This window comes from Lepidochelys kempii, chromosome 1 (assembly GCF_965140265.1).
Source record: "Lepidochelys kempii isolate rLepKem1 chromosome 1, rLepKem1.hap2, whole genome shotgun sequence".
NCBI lineage: Eukaryota > Metazoa > Chordata > Testudines > Cheloniidae > Lepidochelys > Lepidochelys kempii.
Genome location: NC_133256.1, coordinates 240,736,849 through 240,754,978, shown reverse-complemented (window position 1 = coordinate 240,754,978; position 18,130 = coordinate 240,736,849). Strand labels below are relative to the sequence as shown.

At 48.2% G+C, this 18,130-nt stretch overlaps 1 protein-coding gene across 3 annotated transcripts in view; it reads left to right on the top strand.

The window, feature by feature from the left end:
* The window catches only part of WNT5B (Wnt family member 5B), a 97,107-nt gene that overhangs the window by 76,041 nt on the left and 2,936 nt on the right, over nucleotides 1–18,130 (top strand). For 2 of the 3 annotated variants that reach the window (XM_073320345.1, XM_073320336.1), the window contains exons 2-4: nucleotides 1,366–1,514; nucleotides 2,263–2,510; nucleotides 11,754–12,046. In XM_073320345.1, the coding sequence (XP_073176446.1) occupies nucleotides 1,366–1,514; nucleotides 2,263–2,510; nucleotides 11,754–12,046 (690 nt within the window). The remainder of the gene's footprint in view (nucleotides 1–1,365; nucleotides 1,515–2,262; nucleotides 2,511–11,753; nucleotides 12,047–18,130) is intronic. The other variant, XM_073320354.1, reaches the window with a different exon arrangement.

The following is an 18,130-nucleotide window of genomic DNA, read 5'->3' as shown; positions in this document are numbered from 1 at the left end:
CAAAGGGGAAGGAGCGAGTTTCTCCCTTTGATCTGCCCCCTGCCAACCCCACACACCTGCCTGTGCGCCCTCCCCCAGCAACAGAGAGCCGAGGAAGAAATACCGTGAGGAGGGGGCTGTCTCTAGATCCCCACCTCTCGGGCTGGGGCTAAGTAACTTGGAGAGACTCTCGGATTCAATGAGGGGGGCCGATAGAAAGAAGAGACAGTTGCGTGCCTGGGGCCAGGGGTATTGCCTCCGGGGTGCATTTCTGCATGGCTGGTGCCATGGGGTTGTCACTCTGTATTTATGGGGGTATTATCGCTGGAGGATATGAACGTCAAGGGGAGAGGCATCCTTGGGATGGGGGGGGGGAGCTTAGATATGGGTGCCCTTTAGGTGCTGTCCTGTCCATCCCGACCCCTCTCTGCAGAGCTTCACACTGAAGGTCAGTGAGTTTGGGCTGGGTGAAGGGATGCAGGTTTCCACTGTCAGATCGAGCTCTGCCCCATCCACTTCTGGAACAGAGGTTTAGCCAGCAGCCGGCTCCTTTGCAGTCAGCCTGGGTTGGGACCAGACCCTTTGCCCCAGTGACTCCTGTGTCTCAGAAGGAGCTTCATCAGGCCAGGTCTTTCCCTCTGGGGTTATTACAACCCTCAGGCCTTCTGTTCGACCGCTGGAGGGGTCTTGCTTGAGGCAGGGAGGAGAAAGACCTGATGAAGAGGGGACTGCATGATCCACTCTTCTCCCACCAGCGTTAGCCCCATTAGCGGCTCTGTTTTGCCCTTTGCTTTGCAGGCTCTCCTAGTTGTCCTCATTCCTGGAAGATCTCTCGGCGGCTGGCTAGGTGGGGAGGGCTGGATTGCACCCTACTGAGCACGTAAAGAAGGGGTGGGGGTGTAACGGTAGCTATGTAAAAAACATGGGGCGGGGGGGGGCTGCTGCTTTCCTTTCCTCTCCTCTCCTCTTTCTTCTCTCCAGTGCACCCTCTCCCCGCTCACGCTGTCCCTTCCTGTTCTCTCTCCTCACACTCCCTTGCCCGTCCCTTTGCAGGGCTCTTCCCTCCCCGAGTGTCACTAGCTGACAAAGCCTGGAAGTGTTGTGCATTCCCAGGGACCCTGGCGTGCGGACCAATCAAAGGCAGATGGACACTCATAAAAGCCCTGCAGGTCCCTGAGTGCTGCCGGCCGGTCACTGGGGAAGGGAGCAGGGCGGGGGAGGGGTCTGCAGGCAGGGCCGGCTGTGCGCAAGGGGTCCCGCTCGGAGAGCTTTGGAGCAGAGAGAAGTGGGAGGGGGCGCCCGGCTTCCCCAGAGCAGGACCCTGATGTGATCCCCGCACGCCCGTTGGACTCAGGCCCCTCTCTGGGGGTTCTCTTCGTTTTGCAGGGAGCCTTGTCTTGGAGACTGTCGCTTCAAGGGCTCTTCCAAGGGCGCCGGAGCCGGGAAAAGCGCACTATGACTGGGACGAGCCTGCTGCTCACCCTCGCTCTCCTCTGCAGCTGCACCCAGCTCCTGGCGGACGCGAATTCCTGGTGGTGAGTCTCCAGTCACGCCTTTCCATTCGTTGCCCTCCTTTGGGGTGCGGGTGATTTTCCAGTGTCACGACCTCCCCCTGGGCTCTAGGGAAGCGGGACTTTGCAGCCGGCGAGGGGAGTCCGGGCTGCTCTTCCCCCGCGCTCCAGGGGCTTTGTGCCCATATTCGAGTGGAAATCGACGGGTTTCGTGGTTTTCTTGCTGTACCTGCAAGAAATCTCCAGATCCGCCCCCCCCCACCTTGGAAAGAAACACACGTCCCTTCCCCACCCATTCTGCTTGAGAGAATTTCAGGGATCTCGGATGATTGCCCCTCTGCGGTAAAGCCCATGCGAAAAGGATCGTTAAGGGTTTCCTATTAATTGTCCAACTCTCGACAAACCCCTCTCCTAGACAGAGGAAAATTTCCCGAGTTGGAGGCAGCGCTTATTGGCAGTTCATGGAAACGGGTTCACTCCTTTTTGCAAAGCCTCAGCCCACCCCCTTCCCCATCCCGAGTGCCTCTCTATGTTTTAACTCAGGTTACAAACGCGCTGTGTTTGTTCCTGCCAAAGCCTTGGAAAAGATTAGCGTCCTGGAGAGCCCTATCAGAGATCTGCCCCCAGCCTCAGCCCTGGGCTGGCAGGAAGGTGCTGTCACGGACGCCCTCTTCGGCGTGGAGACACTTCGAGATCGGAACTCGCTGATTATTTGTTTGGTCTCTCCCCCACCCTCTTTTTTTTTTTTTTTTTGATGTTTTTCTCGTTCCAGGTCTTTGGCTATGAACCCAGTTCAGAGACCTGAGATGTACATTATAGGAGCCCAGCCTGTGTGCAGCCAGCTCCCCGGGCTCTCCCCAGGCCAGAGGAAACTCTGCCAGCTCTACCAGGAACACATGGTGTACATCGGAGAAGGGGCCAAAAATGCCATCAAGGAGTGTCAGTACCAGTTTCGGCAGAGGAGGTGGAATTGCAGCACCGTGGACAATGTCTCTGTCTTTGGCAGGGTAATGAAAATAGGTAAGGGGCCGGTCAGAGGTGGCAGCAGAGGGAGGATGGGGAGTGGGGGCCTGGGAGGCTGTTGCGGATACTCGGGGCGATGCAGATCAAGGCTGATCTGTTCAAATACACATTTGGACGCAGGGCCGCCCGTTAGCGCAGGCTCGAAACCCCCATTGAACGAAGTGACCTGGTTTCCTGCGATGCGCTGAGCAGGGAGCGCATAACCCGTCACGTCCCGCAAGGCCACCTCTCTCTGACTGCGCTTGGCCGGGGGCACCGGCCTCGAGGGCCTCCCCTAGCCCATTGCACGCCTTAATGCGGAGCTGGGGTTTAGTTGGGGGGAGGTTTTTGATTGTGTTTATTGATTGAGGGGGTGGCGAGGGACGAAGACAAAAGCAGTACCCGCCGATCCAGGTTAACCTCTCCAGAGCCCCCCGGTTACAGGGGGCGCAGCCCTGCAAAGCGGGGAGAGGGGGACTCCCTGGCGTGGGGGCCCTTGTTTACCTGGGAGGGAGGTTGGGACAATTCCTACCCCGCCGGCGGTAAGAGGCGCATTGACGGGCCATTGCCGCGCTTGAATCGAGGTGTGACCGGCGACATTGTCCCCGCTCCTTTTGAAATGCAATCCTCCCATGGCAAGGCACTGAGAAATCCGGGCTCAGTTTGATGTGTCCGACCGCCGGGACAATAAAGAGAAGGTGTGAATGGTCGTAGGCCACCCCCCACCATCCCGCCCCTTTAGTCAGGACGCTTCCCACCCCCACCCCCACCGCCAATTATTTACTATTGAATGACCCAGGCAGCACTAACCCCCCCCCCCCCGAATTATGGGCTCAGGGACACCAGTTAATGGGGCATGGCGTGAATCCTCGGCCTTCAGCACCCACGGGAGAGGAGATTGCTAGCTAGGCTCCCTTGGACGCGGCAGGGGGAGCAATAAATGCAGCTTTAGCTTCTCCCTGCCGCCGAGAGCAGCCCGTGTGTCTCTGCTCTGAAGCGGGCCCTGGGAGCAGCAGGCTCCGACCCGCGGCTGCGGAGCGCAGGGGCTGGTAGCGGAGCTTTGCGTTTACAGACTCAGGTCGGACACCGCGCTGGAGGGTTGGTCACTGTCGCTGAGCCTGCAGATTGCCAACCCTGTCAAGCCCGGGCGGATTCTCTCTCGCCGTCCATCCCTGTCGCATTCCCCTGCCTCTTCCGGACACAGCCCTTCTGATTCCCCCTCCCTGACTCATACTTTCAGCCTCCCACACCGAGTGAGGGGATGTTGCCAAGGTCCAAAGTATATCTGGTGTAGCTAGAGACAGAGAGATGACAAATTCATGGAGGACAGGGCCATCAATAGCTATTAGCCAAGATGGTCAGGGTGACAACTGCATGCTCCAGGTGTCCCTAAATCTCCAACTCCCAGAAGCAGGGACTGGATGACAAGGGATGGGCATGGATCACTCAATAATTTTCCTGTTTTGGTCATTACCTCTGAAGCACCTGGCACTGGCCACTGTCAGAAGACTGGGCTAGATGGACCATTGGTCTGACCCAGTATGGCCGTTCTTATGTTCTTGAGTCACTGGGTGGGAAACAGGACAGGTGGAGGGACAGGAACCTAAAACATTAACATCTGCCCTCCAAAGAGTGAAAAGTGAATCCACCATGAAGGGACGCATTTGAGGATGGAGCTCTGTAAGACAATAACAGGAACTACCCCCCTGCCGCACCCCTTAGTTTGTATGGGCCCTTGGTGGGCATTGCTCAGCTAGATCCAAAGCCTGGGGTAAATTTTGGCTCCCAGAAGAAGTTACAGCAATTCCACAGGAACAAAGGCTCGGAAAGTGTCCCATGTAGAGACAGATTCCCTTCCCCTTCAGTACTTCTCCATCCATCACAGTCTTGTCCATGAGTTAAGAGACAAGACCAAACCAGGGTGGGGAATCAGAGTGAATGAAAGGGAAGCAAGGGCCGGAGGTGAAGGAAAAGGGGGTCAAGGGATGAATAGAGGACACAGGGAGGGTGGGGGTTACTGGGGAGAAGGAGCCAAAATGGATAATGGAGAAGGGGTAGAAACAGAGAAAGGCCCTCTCTCCACCCTTTCAATTACAATGATCTTGGTAACTTTGCCCACTCTTTGGTTTTGGTGGTAAAACAGTGGTGGCCTGTGTGGGTGTGATGGTAGGTGTCTCTGATGTCTATGGTGTGTGTGGTGCTGGGTGTCTGCTGCCAATATTGGTGTAGATGTTTCTGGTAGTTATGGTATGGGTGGTGGTGGGTGTCTGTGGTAGAGAGGGTGTGTTTATGTGTGGTGGTGTGCATGTGTGTCTAGCGGGGTGTGTGGGGTGGTGGCTGGTGAGGACATAGTTTGTGATGTGTCCACCATTTAAAAACTTAACTTCTAATACAGATATTTGAACCCGTCCCTTCTGTACCTCGTTCCTGGTTCAATGGGAAGTATATTCTCACGAGGGAGCACACTCAGATACAAACTGAAAACTCTAGAATGGCAAGAAAAGTGATGTAGGTGTTGCACAAATTTACAGATCTATAAATCTGAGGTCTCTCTTGCACAGGACTGGGCTTCACAGTGTCATGAGTTTTATGATAATTCATCATTATTGTCTATTACTGAGGTAAGGTCTACGCTACAGTACACTTACATTAGCATAGTTGCACTAATGCAGCTGTGTGGCTGGAGCATGTCTGGTGAAGACGCTCTATGCCGAGGGGAGAGCGCGCTCCTGTTGGCATAATTACTCCACCTCTCACAGAGGTGGAAACTATGTTGGTGGGAGAGCATTTCCTCCTGACATAGCACTGGTGTGGTCAGCGCTTAGGGTGCTGTAACTTGCATTGCTCAGGGTGTGTGTGTGTGTGTCTTTTTCACACCCCGGAGCTAGGTAAGTTAGATCGACTTAAGAGGGAGTGTGGATTTGCCCTTTGTCAGTGACAAGCTGCTACACCGGGTGACATTATTGCTGCTGCCTCTTTTCTCCTAGGCTCAGGCACAGTTCTTCTGAATTTATTTTTTTATTAAATGTCTTCTGTAATTTCCAATAATTTGAGGAAATATGTTTTTGATACTGGGGTAGAAATCAAGCCATTTCAATCTCTTCTGTAGCATGTTGGTGTAAAGTCATTCTTCTCTGAGTTTGTACTGTGCTTTTATCCCATTTGTAACCTGTAGGCTTCAATTCTGTTTTGCAGCCTGGTTCCTTTATGCTGTTCCCGTGGCATAAAGAAGCTGGAAACCAGAAGAATTTCCTCACTGGGGAATATCTGCAGTGGTGGCACAGAGCATGTCAGAGGGCCTGGCTACACTGGAAACTTCAAAGCGCTGTCGTGGGAGTGCTCCCGCGGCAGCGCTTTGAAGTGCGAGTGCGGTCGTGCGCGAGCGCTGGGAGAGAGCTCTCCCAGCGCTTCTGGTAACCCACCTCCACGAGGGGTTTAGCTCCGAGCGCTGGGAGCACGGCCCCCAGTGCTCGGAGCCAGTTTACACTAGCGCTTTAAAGCTCTCTGACTTGCTGCGCTCAGGGGGGTGCTTTCTCACACCCTGAGCCAGCAAGTTAGGGCGCTATAAAATGTAATTGTAGCAAGCCCAAAGTCTGGGGAGAGGAGAAGGGATAAGTAGTGGGAGAATGAGGGTCTGGCCAGAGTGCTCCAACAGTTCTGGTCTGTCAGCCAGCAATCAGGGCATAAATTAAAGACGCCCCACGCACTGCTCTAGGTTATGCTGGGGGCTGCCCATAAGCACCAAAATCCAGGAAGTGCATCCGTTATGTGAAAACAGCTTTTCCCCTCACCCCCGTAAGACAACACCAAGCACAGTTTGGCCACAGCTTAGAATGGTAGGCCCTAGTTTATGGTTACTTGAGCTATGTCTACACTAGAGAGCTTATATCAGCGCAGCTGTACTGATGCAGCTGTGGTGCTGTAAGATATCTTATATAGCCACTCTGCCCTTGACATAATTAATCCATCCCCAACAAGCAGCGGTAGCTATGTTGGCGGGAGAACCTCCCTCCGACATAGCACTGTGCACACTTATACACTGTGCACACCAGCATAATTTATGTCACTCAGGAGGGTGACATAATTTATGTCACTCACACCTCTAAGCAACATAAGTTTTGCCAACATAAGTGGTAGTGTAGACTTAGCTTTGGTCTATGTTTAGTAAGTCTGCCTTAGTTTTGTATATTTTACAGTGGTAAGGCAGTCTGCTAGCATGCAGATTTTGTTCAGGGATGTGTAGCACTTTAACTGGTTGAGTTATATTTGTTTTTCTAAGTGACTGTGTTTCTTTGAGCATTGTTACAGGTTTTGGTCTAGTCTAGTCTCTGGTCTGGCAAAGAGCAATGTCTGATCACTGAGGTACAGAAATTACCCTTCAGAAATTGGTCCATGCACTGTAATAGAGATTTCATACATTCCTCAGGCTGTATTTCTTAAAGGGGAGGATAAAGAAACGTATAATGTAATGTAAAGAATTTTCTACTGGGAGTATCTTCTGAGAGGAAACCATATTCTGTTCCCACCCCAATCCAGTCATTCTCTCCTGACTGGGCCGTCCCAAGTTATCCAGTTTAGCCCTGTAATTTCTAGAGCTGGTTGAAAAATGATATGTTCCATGAAAAATGTCTGAGTTTTGAGTTGGTTTTCCTTCCTTTCTCCCCGCCTTTCTTTTCAGTGGTGACATGGAAAAAGGAAAGGGAGAGAAAAGGAAAAAGGGGTGAAAGGGAGAGAAAGGGAAAAACCAAAATAATTTTAATATTTAATATTTGTTATAGTAATTGTCAAAATTGGAAAATGTAAGAAAAACAAACATTTTCTGCAATAAAAAAACGACACTTTTTCATCATAAAAATTTAGAAATACACTTTTTAACCAGCTCTCATTATCTTTTTTGCCTCACTCTTCCATCAAGTTCAGGTCTGCCTCTCCTTCCTTTCCAGGCAATCCCCTTGAAAAGAGTTGCTGGGATTGGCTCACCTTTGAGTCCAGAAAGGAGAGTCTAAAGCTCAAGTTAGCATTTTCACAATTGATGCCTGCAGCCTGTCTTATCACATCCCAATATCCCCCTGGTTTATTCCCACCGCTTTGATTGTGCCATGGACACTGGAGGGCAGTAGAGTCCACAGAGAAGATTCTGGAGCACTCCATTTGCTAATGTTACTCAGAAGACAGACCTTAAACACTTGGGGAAGCAGAGAGAACCTGGGAACAGAACATAGAGCAAATACTGCATAGACAATCACAGTTCTTAGGTGGCCTTGGCATGCAGATGGAGAATGGGAGATATAAAAACAGGAGGCTTCAAATGCTGTGGGATTTATTGCATTAGTCCAAATAACATTTTCTGTAACCTCTGTTCATGTTTGCTCACTTTTAATGAAAATAACTTATTAAACATGTGACATGACTCCATGTCTGTGTGGAACAGGAGTAAATTTGGGTCTGAAATGAGGGATAGCCATTGTAATGAAGGGCACTTGAAAGGGATGATATCAATGCACCTACATGTGTTCAGATACCACTGTGCCGCACCTTACAAAAACCTTGATAGAAAGATCTACATATTTGCTTTGTACTAGAGATAACTCTGGTCTAAACCTGATCGCAACTTCATGACTGATTTTGGGTGTACCAAAACTGTAGGTCCAAGCACCCCCAAACTTCAATTGGTTTGAAATCCAGATTTGAATTTTGCAATTTAGGTTTATGTCTACTTTATACTTTCAGGACATGGTTCTTAAATATACATCAGGTAGGTGTGCCCAGGGCACCGGTGCTGTCGGACTCCTCAGCTGAACATGCTGTAAAGCCTGGTCTACAGATTTTGTACCAGTATAATTATGTTAGTTAGAGGTGTGATTTTTTTTTTTTTTTACGGATATAGTTATACAGTAAAAGCTGTTTTATCCAGCATGTTGGGGGAATAGGGGGTGTGGGTAAGTGAAAAATGCTGGTTAACTAAGAGGGAGTGAATTTGCATGTGGGAGGGGGTGTGGGGCTGGGATGCGGGAGAGGCTGTGGTGTGTGGGTTCTAGGAGGGGGCTCGGGGCTGCGGGTTGGGGCGCGGGATCCCAGATCCAAGGGGCACTCACCTCGGGCAGCTCCCCGCAAGCGCTGACCTGTCCCAGCCACTCCTAGGGGTTGGCCGCAGTTCCCAGCCAATGGGAGCTGTGGAGCTAGTTCTCAGGGCAGGACAGGGACAGCATGCAGGGCCGCCTGCTGTGCCTCCTCCTAGGAGCAGCCAGGACAGGTCTCTGCTTGTGGGGAGCCGCCCGAGGTGAGTGCCCCCTGGATCCGGCACTGTGTGCCCCAACCCCGCTGCCCCGAGCCCCCTCCCGCACCCAAACTCCTTTCCAGAGCCCGCGCTCCACACTCCCTCCTGCACCCCAATCCACTGCTGATCTCGCGCCAGCTGGACTATAAACTGGAATTTCAATGAAGATCAGAAATGCCAGTTTATAGAGCTTTCTGGTTGGTGAAATGCTGGAAGAAACAGCTTTCACTGTACCTGGTAAAACCCCTAGTGTGGATATAATTATAACTGATATAAAAGTGCCTTATATCAGCGTAGCTTATTCCCCTCTCTGTATAGGAATGAACTATACCTGTATATTAGAGAGACGAGGTGTGTGAGGTAATATGTTTTAGTGGACCAACAAGTGTTGGCGCTTACACAGAGCTCTTCTTCAATTCTGTGTAAGCTTGAAAACTTGTCTCTTTCACCAACAGAAGTTGGTCGTATACAAGATATTACCTCACCCACCTTGTCTCTCTAATATTCTGAGACCGACACGGCTACTGTATATTGCAGTGTTGTTGTAGCCATGCTGGTCCCAGGTTATTAGAGAGACCTGAAGAAGAGCTCTGTGTAGCTCAAAAGCGTGTCTCTTTCACCAACAGAAGTTGGTCCAATAAAAGATATTACCTCGCCCACTTTCTCTCACTCCACTTGTATAAGCATTTTTATACTAGTGTAACTGCGTCCACACTAACAGGGGTTGTACCACTTTAACTATACCAGTATGGATAAGGCTTAACTCAGATACATTACAGCGTGGATGCTGCACACAGCACACGTTCATTGTGGCATAAATATGCTGCAGCACGGCTGCTATACATTCATACAAATACTTATCTGATGGAGGGTGGACCTCTTTCACAGGTTATTTAGTAGCTATTCCTCCTCTCCTTCTGAAACAAGGAAATCAATGCAATAACAGCAGTTGACATGCTATGTTGAACTAAGTAGAAAAACAAAAGCCAGACATAATAGCACATCTCACTTTGCCATAAGAAAAAGTGATTCTGTGAATCATTCCTACTCTCCCATAGTCCCCCAGAAAATGTCACAGATGACTGTACCACTGAGTTTCATGGGAGTTCTCTTTATATGGTATGTCCTCTCCTTGTTTGCATTTCACTAGAAAATTTCCCCAACAAACCACTCTATGGGAGGGTGGTACCCCTCACAGTGCTGCCTTTGTCTTGGATCGTTAACCACTAAACTGGTGATAAGTTGCTACTCTGTAAACTGGTGATAAGTTGCTAATAATGACAGTTTCTCAGGATGTGCAAATTGGAAAAAGAGGACACCCAAAGCACCAGCTCAGTCCTGCGGAGGAGGCCTGACGCATGATTTACAATGTATTCTTAAAATATCCATTTTTGGTGATACTCTCAGGGTATATCTCACTATAAGAACTACAATCGTAGTGCTATAGTGTAGACACTTGCTATAGTGATGGAAGGGGTTTTTCCATCGCTGTAGTAACTCCACCTCCTTAAGAGACTGTAGTTAGGTCAATGAAATAATTTTTCCATCCACCTAGTGGTGTCTACACTAGTTCTTAGGTGGACTTAGCTAAGGCTGCGTCTACATTGCACTTTTGTCATTAAAACTTTTGTCAGTCAGGGGTGTGAAAAAAACACACCCCATACCAACAAAAGTTTTGATAAGAAAAAGTCCCGGTGTGGACAGCACTTTGTCAGTGGGAGATGCTCTCCTGTTGACAAAGCTACTGCCTTTCCTTAGAGGTGGTTTTATTTTGCTGGCAGGAGAGAGCAGTGTAGACATAGCCTATGTCTCTCGGCGTGAATTTTTCACATCCCTGAGCAATGTAGATAGGGTGAACTAAGTTTTAGGTGTAGACCAGACCTAATTCAGCTGAGAAAATTAGTGGGCAGTTTGATATTGGGATTTGGTACTAGTACTTTGGATCTGTAACTCTTCATACTTAGGTTGCTGGTTCAAATGAAGCTCAGGTAATCATTCTCTGTATCACCTGAAGGCTGTTTGGTGACATACATGCAAGACTAGGAGTGTCTCAGTTCAGTTCCTTATTTTTATATTGAGTGCTGACATTCTTGTCCATGCAGTACAATACACAAATGGAGCTGTGATCCATGCCCCAAGGCATTACAATCTAAACTGGACAGACAATACAGTTAAGATATATAATTTGAGCAGAGGAAGGTGGAAACCTCAAAGCAAGGAAGTTCCTAGAGGACAGGTATTCCTCACTTCCTCCGTTCCATTGACACTAAACAAGAAAGTTATCGACCAGTTAATATAGGCCTTGTCTATATGGGAAAGTTTTAACAATAATACTGGTATGGTTATAGTTAGACTGGCATAGTTCCTTGTGTGATGGATCCATGTGGGGGGAAGCTTGGGCTGTTGCTGTCTCTTCTGTAAATAGAGGACTTTCACTTCCACGGTGCTTAACTGGGCAAGCACTATTGGAATACAAATAATAAATAATAAAATTAATAATAACCTTTCACTGACAGCTTCTCCAGAAATACACCTCCTTTCAAAATGAGAGTATTAAATGTTTTATTTTTCACTGTGTATATCATTACCAGGAAACAACCTCAGGCCATAAAAGAGATCCCAGTCCCAGCCCAGGTATGTCAGAGAGCCAAGTTTGCTATTGGTACTGACTACACTAAAACTATTATAGTCAGAGTCTTGTGGATGGACTCCTTAAATACAAGCAAAGTGAGGAATGCAAACCTATGTTATGAACAGCTCCTATTTGAATTACCCTTCCTGTCCATCTCCTATCTGCCAGTGCAGAATTGTTCCTTACAATACATTATCCCATCCTTTTCTCAACCTAATTTTCAATGTCGTGTGCTATTGGGCTCACACCACTTTCCATTGCTGTACAGTTTATTCGGACTCCCCATGAGGTTGTTGTATTTATCAAAGGAGGTTTGTCTTCTGTTAATCTTCTCCTCCTCCTGCTCTCCCAGGTAGTCGAGAGACCGCCTTCACCTATGCCGTTAGTGCTGCAGGGGTGGTGAACGCCATCAGCCGTGCATGCCGCGAAGGAGAGCTTTCCACCTGTGGCTGCAGCCGGACAGCCCGTCCCAAGGACTTGCCCCGAGACTGGCTATGGGGTGGCTGTGGGGATAATGTGGAGTATGGCTACCGTTTCGCCAAGGAGTTTGTGGATGCCAGGGAGAGGGAGAAGAACTACGCGAAGGGGTCGGAGGAGCAGGCTCGCACACTCATGAATTTGCAGAACAACGAGGCTGGTCGTAGGGTAAGCTGGATGCTGGCCCTTTCCTTTTGGTTGGAGCAGAGGCAAATCAAGAACTCATTGTGTGTTTGGGTGTCAAGTCATTCATGGGTGGTGATGAGGAACAGTATTAGTCAGTCAACTGTGGGCCAGAGGATAAACCAGTAACTCCCTTGGTATGGTGCAGGGTCCTAGTTTCACCATTTCTTTGTGAATCCTACAGTCAAGATCAGTTTGGCACTTACAGTAGAACTTCAGAGTTATAGATGCCTTGCCTCGGGAATGGAGGTTGTCCGTAACTCTGAACAAGACGTTGCGGACTTCAGCCATGGGGGAGATGGGGCTGCAGCCGGAGGGTTAGATGGAGGGGTGAGGGTGTCAGGGTTCAGGGTTGGGGGGAGTGGGAGGTTGGGGCTTCTGACCCTAGGGGCTGCCAGGGCTCCCAGCAGGGGGCTCAGGGCTTCTGCTCCCTGGGAGTACCAGGGCTCAGGGCTTTAGACCTGGGGGAAGGGCTGGGGCCTGGGGCTTCAGCCCTGAGGCTCTGTTCCAGCTTCAGCCATGTGGGGGGCACTGGGGATCAGGGCTTCAGCCCACAAGTCTGCTCCTGATTACTGCCGGGGGGCACTTGCGGCTTCATGCCTGGCTTCAGCCTTGTGGGGGTGTGTGTGTGCCGGGGTTTGGGGCATCAGCCCCACAACTTTGCTCCCAGTTTCAGCCAGGGGAGGCAGGTGTGCCACCAGGGCTCAGGGCTTTAGCTATGGGGAAAGCGCTGGGGCTGAAACGGCACTCCCCACATAGCTAAAGCCCCAAGCCCTCCCCCCTGCCCCGCCACTGAAACTAGGAGCGGAGCCCAATTAGGACTGAAGACCCAATCCCCAACATTCCCTGTGGGGCTGAAGCTGGGAATGGAGCCATGGGGCTGAAGCCCTGAGCCCCAGCACTCCCCCCGGCCTAAAGCCCTGAGCCCCAGAAGCCCCAAGCCCCCGCTCTGGAGCCCTGACCCCCACGACACTGCAGCTGCTGCGCCAACCCCCCAACGGCTGAAGCACTGAGACAGTACAGTATTTGCTTTTTTTCTGTCTGCTCTGCTGCCTGATTGAGGACTTCTGGTTTCACAGGGTGTCCAGTAGAGAGGTAAGTCCGTAACCCTGGTGTTCGTATCTTTGAGGTTCTACTGGAGTTTTCTCTGGCCAGTAAGTGAATTAGGGCCAGTGAGGATCTCCAAAGGTGTGTCCAAAGCCTTTTGTGTGCTGGATGCCATGGACTCAGCCCTGTTAAATCAATTTTGTATTGCCCTGGCACATTTGGGGATTTGAGCCTCAGTCAGTTTTTCTTCCCAACACACAATCTTACTGGGGTTGCCAAAGTGGGACCTTGTTGGCAGGCGGGGGTGGGGAGGGGCATTCCTGTGACACACTGAATTTTCTTTCACCTGTGTCATTCATAGATTCATAGAGTTTCAGGCCAGAAGGGACATTTAGATCATCCAGTCTGTCAGAGCATTACATTTCACCCAGTTATCCCTGTACTAAGCCCAATAACCTTTGGCTGACTGAAACATAACTTGTGTTTGGCTAATGCACGTCTTCCAGAAAGGCATCCAATCTTGATCTGGAGACATCAGAAGATTGAGAATCCACCACTTCCCTTGGTAATTTGTTCCAATGGTTAATAACCCTCACTGTTAAAATTTTGTGCTTTATTTCTAATTTGAGTTGACTGGCACTAATTGTATTCCTATTCTTTAATTCTCTATCAATGGAATTCTGTATCGATTTTTCCATTATTTTGCCTGGGACTAATGTCCAGCTAATTTACCTTATAGTTACCCAGGTCATCCCACTTGCCCTTTTTGAATATTGGCATAACATTAGCTCTCTTCCAGTTTTCTGAAATTTCCCCAGTATTCCAAAGTTATTGAAAATGAACATCAGTGGGCCACAATTTGAGGACTTCAATAGCTCAGACATAGGTGAGGTTTTTCATGGGCGTGGGTGGGTGAGATTCTGTGGCCTGCATTGTCCAGGAGGTCGGACTAGATGATCATAATGGTCCCTTCTGACCTTAGTGTCTATGAACAGAGATTTCCTCAGCCAGCTTTAGGATTTTTGGGTGCAAGTTATTCAGGCTTGTTGATTTAAAAATGCTTAGTAGATGTTGTTCAGTATCCTCCTCAGTTACTAATGGATTAGAAGATACTTACCTATCCTGTGATATGTGTAAATCATCCTGCTTCTTTCCAAATACATACCAGAAATATTTATTAAACACTTCTGCCTTTTCATCATTATTAATAATTTTACTCCCTCTAGTTAGTAACAGGTCTATATCATTATGAGGATTTCTTTTGTTCCTGATATATTAAAAAAACTCATTATTGTCCTTAGCTGTGCCAGACATGGATTTTTCCTTGATGTCTTAAGCTTCCCTTATCAATATTCTGCACTTCATAACTTCTAATTTATGTTGATTGCCATCTATTTCTCCCCTTTTCCATTTGTTATATATTGCTTTTTTATTTCTAATTGCTGCTTTCACTTTGCCACTGAACTTGGACAGTCTTTTAGCCAGAGTTGTTCTCTTTCTTGATTGTGGAATCATGATGTGTCATAAGCACAGATGTTAGCGTACTGCTATGGGCTTTTGCATTCCTGATCACTCCTTTTGGAAAACCAATTCCGAGGTAAAATTACAGTTGGTGAAAGGCAGCAGACTGACAGCTCTGGCACCTAACATTTCTTTATTCTTTGAAGAGCTGAGGAGCTTGGATTATAACTGCCCTTTCTTTGGAGAGGCTGCTGCAGTTTTTTCATTAAACAACCATGTAAATGTTTAATTATTCTCACTAGTATTAGGATCAAACATAGCAAATAGCAGCCAGTAGACTAGGGGTTCATCTAGACTACAATAATGCTATGTGAGGGGATCAAATGAGTAGACGTTTGTCTACAACATGGTTAAAATCCAGTTCTGTCTTGTCATGTGAACAGGAATCTAACTGTGTCACAACCTCAAACAGTGCTATAGCTTTGTACAGAGCTGGGTTGTATCATGGTTCAGGGACTTGGCTTAAAACAGTCAGGTCTTGTCTTCAGTACTAGACACAATCACATTTTAACTGTGTTTGGGTTGCTGTTTTGTACATGTTTATGGTTATGGCTGAATTTGTAGATAGTACTTTAAGGGTTAGGAGATTTCATGGTCTGCAGCTAGCGGCTAGCCTGAACAAAGGCTTTACCCAGGGATATATTGCATTCTTCAAAAGTTGGAGTCTTTAAACCAAGACTAGGTGTCTTCCTAAAAGCTATACTGAAGATCAGCTACCTATTATTGGACCTGATATGGGAATCACTGGGTGAAATTCTATGGCCTGTGTTATGCAGGAGGTCAGACTAGATCATCCCTTCTGGTCTTAAATATAGAAAAGAGCATGATCTTACATCTCACTCTAATGCTATGACTACACACTAGCACTTTTATTGGTAAAACTTTGACGGTCAGGGGTTTGTCGGTCAGGGGTGTGAAAAAAACACCCTCCTGACCGACATAAGTTTCACATACAAAAGTGCTGGTATGGATAGTGCTATATTGCTGGGAGACACTCTCCCGCCGACATAGCTACGGCTGCTCAGGGCGTGGGGTGGTTTAATTATGCAGTGGGAGAGCTCTCTCCTGTCAGCATAGAGTGGCTACACAGGAGACCTTACAGCAGTGCAGCTGCAGTGGTACAACTTTGCCACTGTGAAGTCTGTAGTGTAGACATAGCCTAAAAGCGACTGTGTTTGAGCTAAGAGATATATTTGGCTGGGCTGAATTCTAGTGATGAGGGGTTGCCACTAATTCCCATGAGTTTCTTCCTTGGAACAAGCATCTGACATGTTTCTTCCAAATGGAGGTGGTGTGGGAAGAGGTGAGATAACTAGGTGAAAAATTAAAACAAAAGTGTAGCCTCTAGGGACTGCTGTTGAATGTGGAGTCTGTCTCCAGGACAATGATCCATTAATATACTGCTCACTACAGTGAGTGACTGAAAGCTGCAGGTAAGCAGCCTAGAGGAGAATGACACAATCAGACCCAATGAGGCAGAAAGTGTCTCTCTCTCTCTCTCTCTCTCTCTCTCTCTCTCTCTCTCACATGCACACACACAGAGGTTTCTCCTTTCAAGGCTGGGAACTCCATTTCTAGCTGATGAAGCTGAACATGAACAATTAGAGAGCAAGAAGAATAGCTTCCTGTGCTTGAGCCTGGTGTACTGCCAATGCACAGAGTGGCGGTCCATGAAGTCCAGTCCATAGAGTCCAGCATGCCTCCCTACACCTGTGACTTACTCACACAGCGGTAAATCTCTATATTGTGCTAAGTTTTCACGTTAAGGGTTTTGTGCTTGGGAATATGAAGCAATATGGGATCATGGCATTCCATATATTTGTAAATAGAGACAGAAAGGAAGGGAAAGCTAACATGAGAGGGTCAGAAGGGTAGGGATCATATGAAAAAACACAGCATGGCTCACCTGGCCATATGCAGTACCCTTCTCTGAGGGACCAGTGGTCACTGGCAAGTGGCCTTCAAGTTCTACCCCCATTCTGATTTTCAGGTGAGAGTGTGATTTCTGTCTTCTGGTTTCTAGACAGAGTTTGAATTGAGGGGAGAAATTTTTTCCCTCTGGTTTCTGGGCTGAGTTTTGCCATATCATCCCATCTTGGTTCAGAGATAGAGTTCTTGTGCGAGAGAGTTCTCTCTAATGCTGGTTTGTGTGTGGAGCTCTGATGGTGGAGGGGGAATTTTCCCCTAGCCAGGTTAATGGGGAGGAGCTGGGGGGTCGGGGTGGGGATATGAAGAGAACAATGTTCTTTTCTGTTTCAGACATAGTCTTGACCCCATCACCTCTCCACTCCACTCTGGAGTTTCTGAGGTACTGGCTCCTGGCTTTATTGCCCTCGTTTGTTTGTCTTTGACTGTTATCTCAACATGTCCTTTCCTTCCATCAGTCTTTTTCTCCACTTGATCTCCATTTCCCTCTCTTATTCCCCTCATTTCTTATCTATCTCCCTGTCTCTCAGACTTTGGCAGTCTGTCCTTCCACACTGTTTACCCAGTCAACATACAGCAGGCCTCAATCATCATTCACTCCATCCAGTGCCAGGTGAGGCTCGGAGGGGGCCATCTAATTAACCACATAGGAATTCTCCATTAATTCTCTTCCCATCCCCCTTCTTATGAGAGAGGAATCAGAAAGGAACTTGGGCTTGTGGAATGGGGGCTTTATACCTTTCCATTAAATGTACTTTCAGACTGATTCTGTGGCAGGGCCATTGATCAGACCCAGTCTTTACAGCTTCATGTGGGGTCTGTTATTCTTCACCTTGATCCTAGCTTAGCCAGTAAAGAACCTACAATTCCTCCCACCCTCTCTCCATCCCAGCAGCTAAGGGACAGAGAAAGGGAGAGTCATTTTGCGATAAATGCAGTGGTGACTCCCACAGTTAATAAATGGGGGACTGTGTATCTAAGCAAAGTGGGACCAGGCTTACTTCTCCTTAGGGGCTTGTGAGTACTGGTAGCATACACATTCCACAGCATAATCATTACCCAGATGTTTTGAGAATCGGCCATTTAAACCCAAGTCAGAGTAAACGCTGAAGGTCCCATGACATTAACTGAGGGGGATCAAGTTGCAATGTTTTCCTAAAGGAACAAAGCCAAGGATTAGGAAGAAACAAACTACTTTATAAAAACATATGCAAGGGCAACAGAGGCATGAGTAGTTTGGGATTTGACCCAACAATAACCAAGAAGTGCTAACACAAATGTATAACAAGCAGGCAGGCAAGACAGTTAGGATATAGGAAATGTCTGGTGCTCTGAAAATTCAAGTGTAGTTCAGTCTTGTACAGTACAGGGATTTTTAGGTAGCAATGTGGTTGGTGTTGCACAGTTATAGTCCAATCCAAGGCAAGTCCAGAGGTTTCAGATCTGTAGCTGTTATGTTACACTATGAAGGGCAATTACCAGTAAATCACACACAGAGGAATGGAACTAAAGCCCCACATCTCTGAGGGCTCAGAGCATTGTCTTCTTTGAGAGTTGGACTGGACCCCAAGGGAT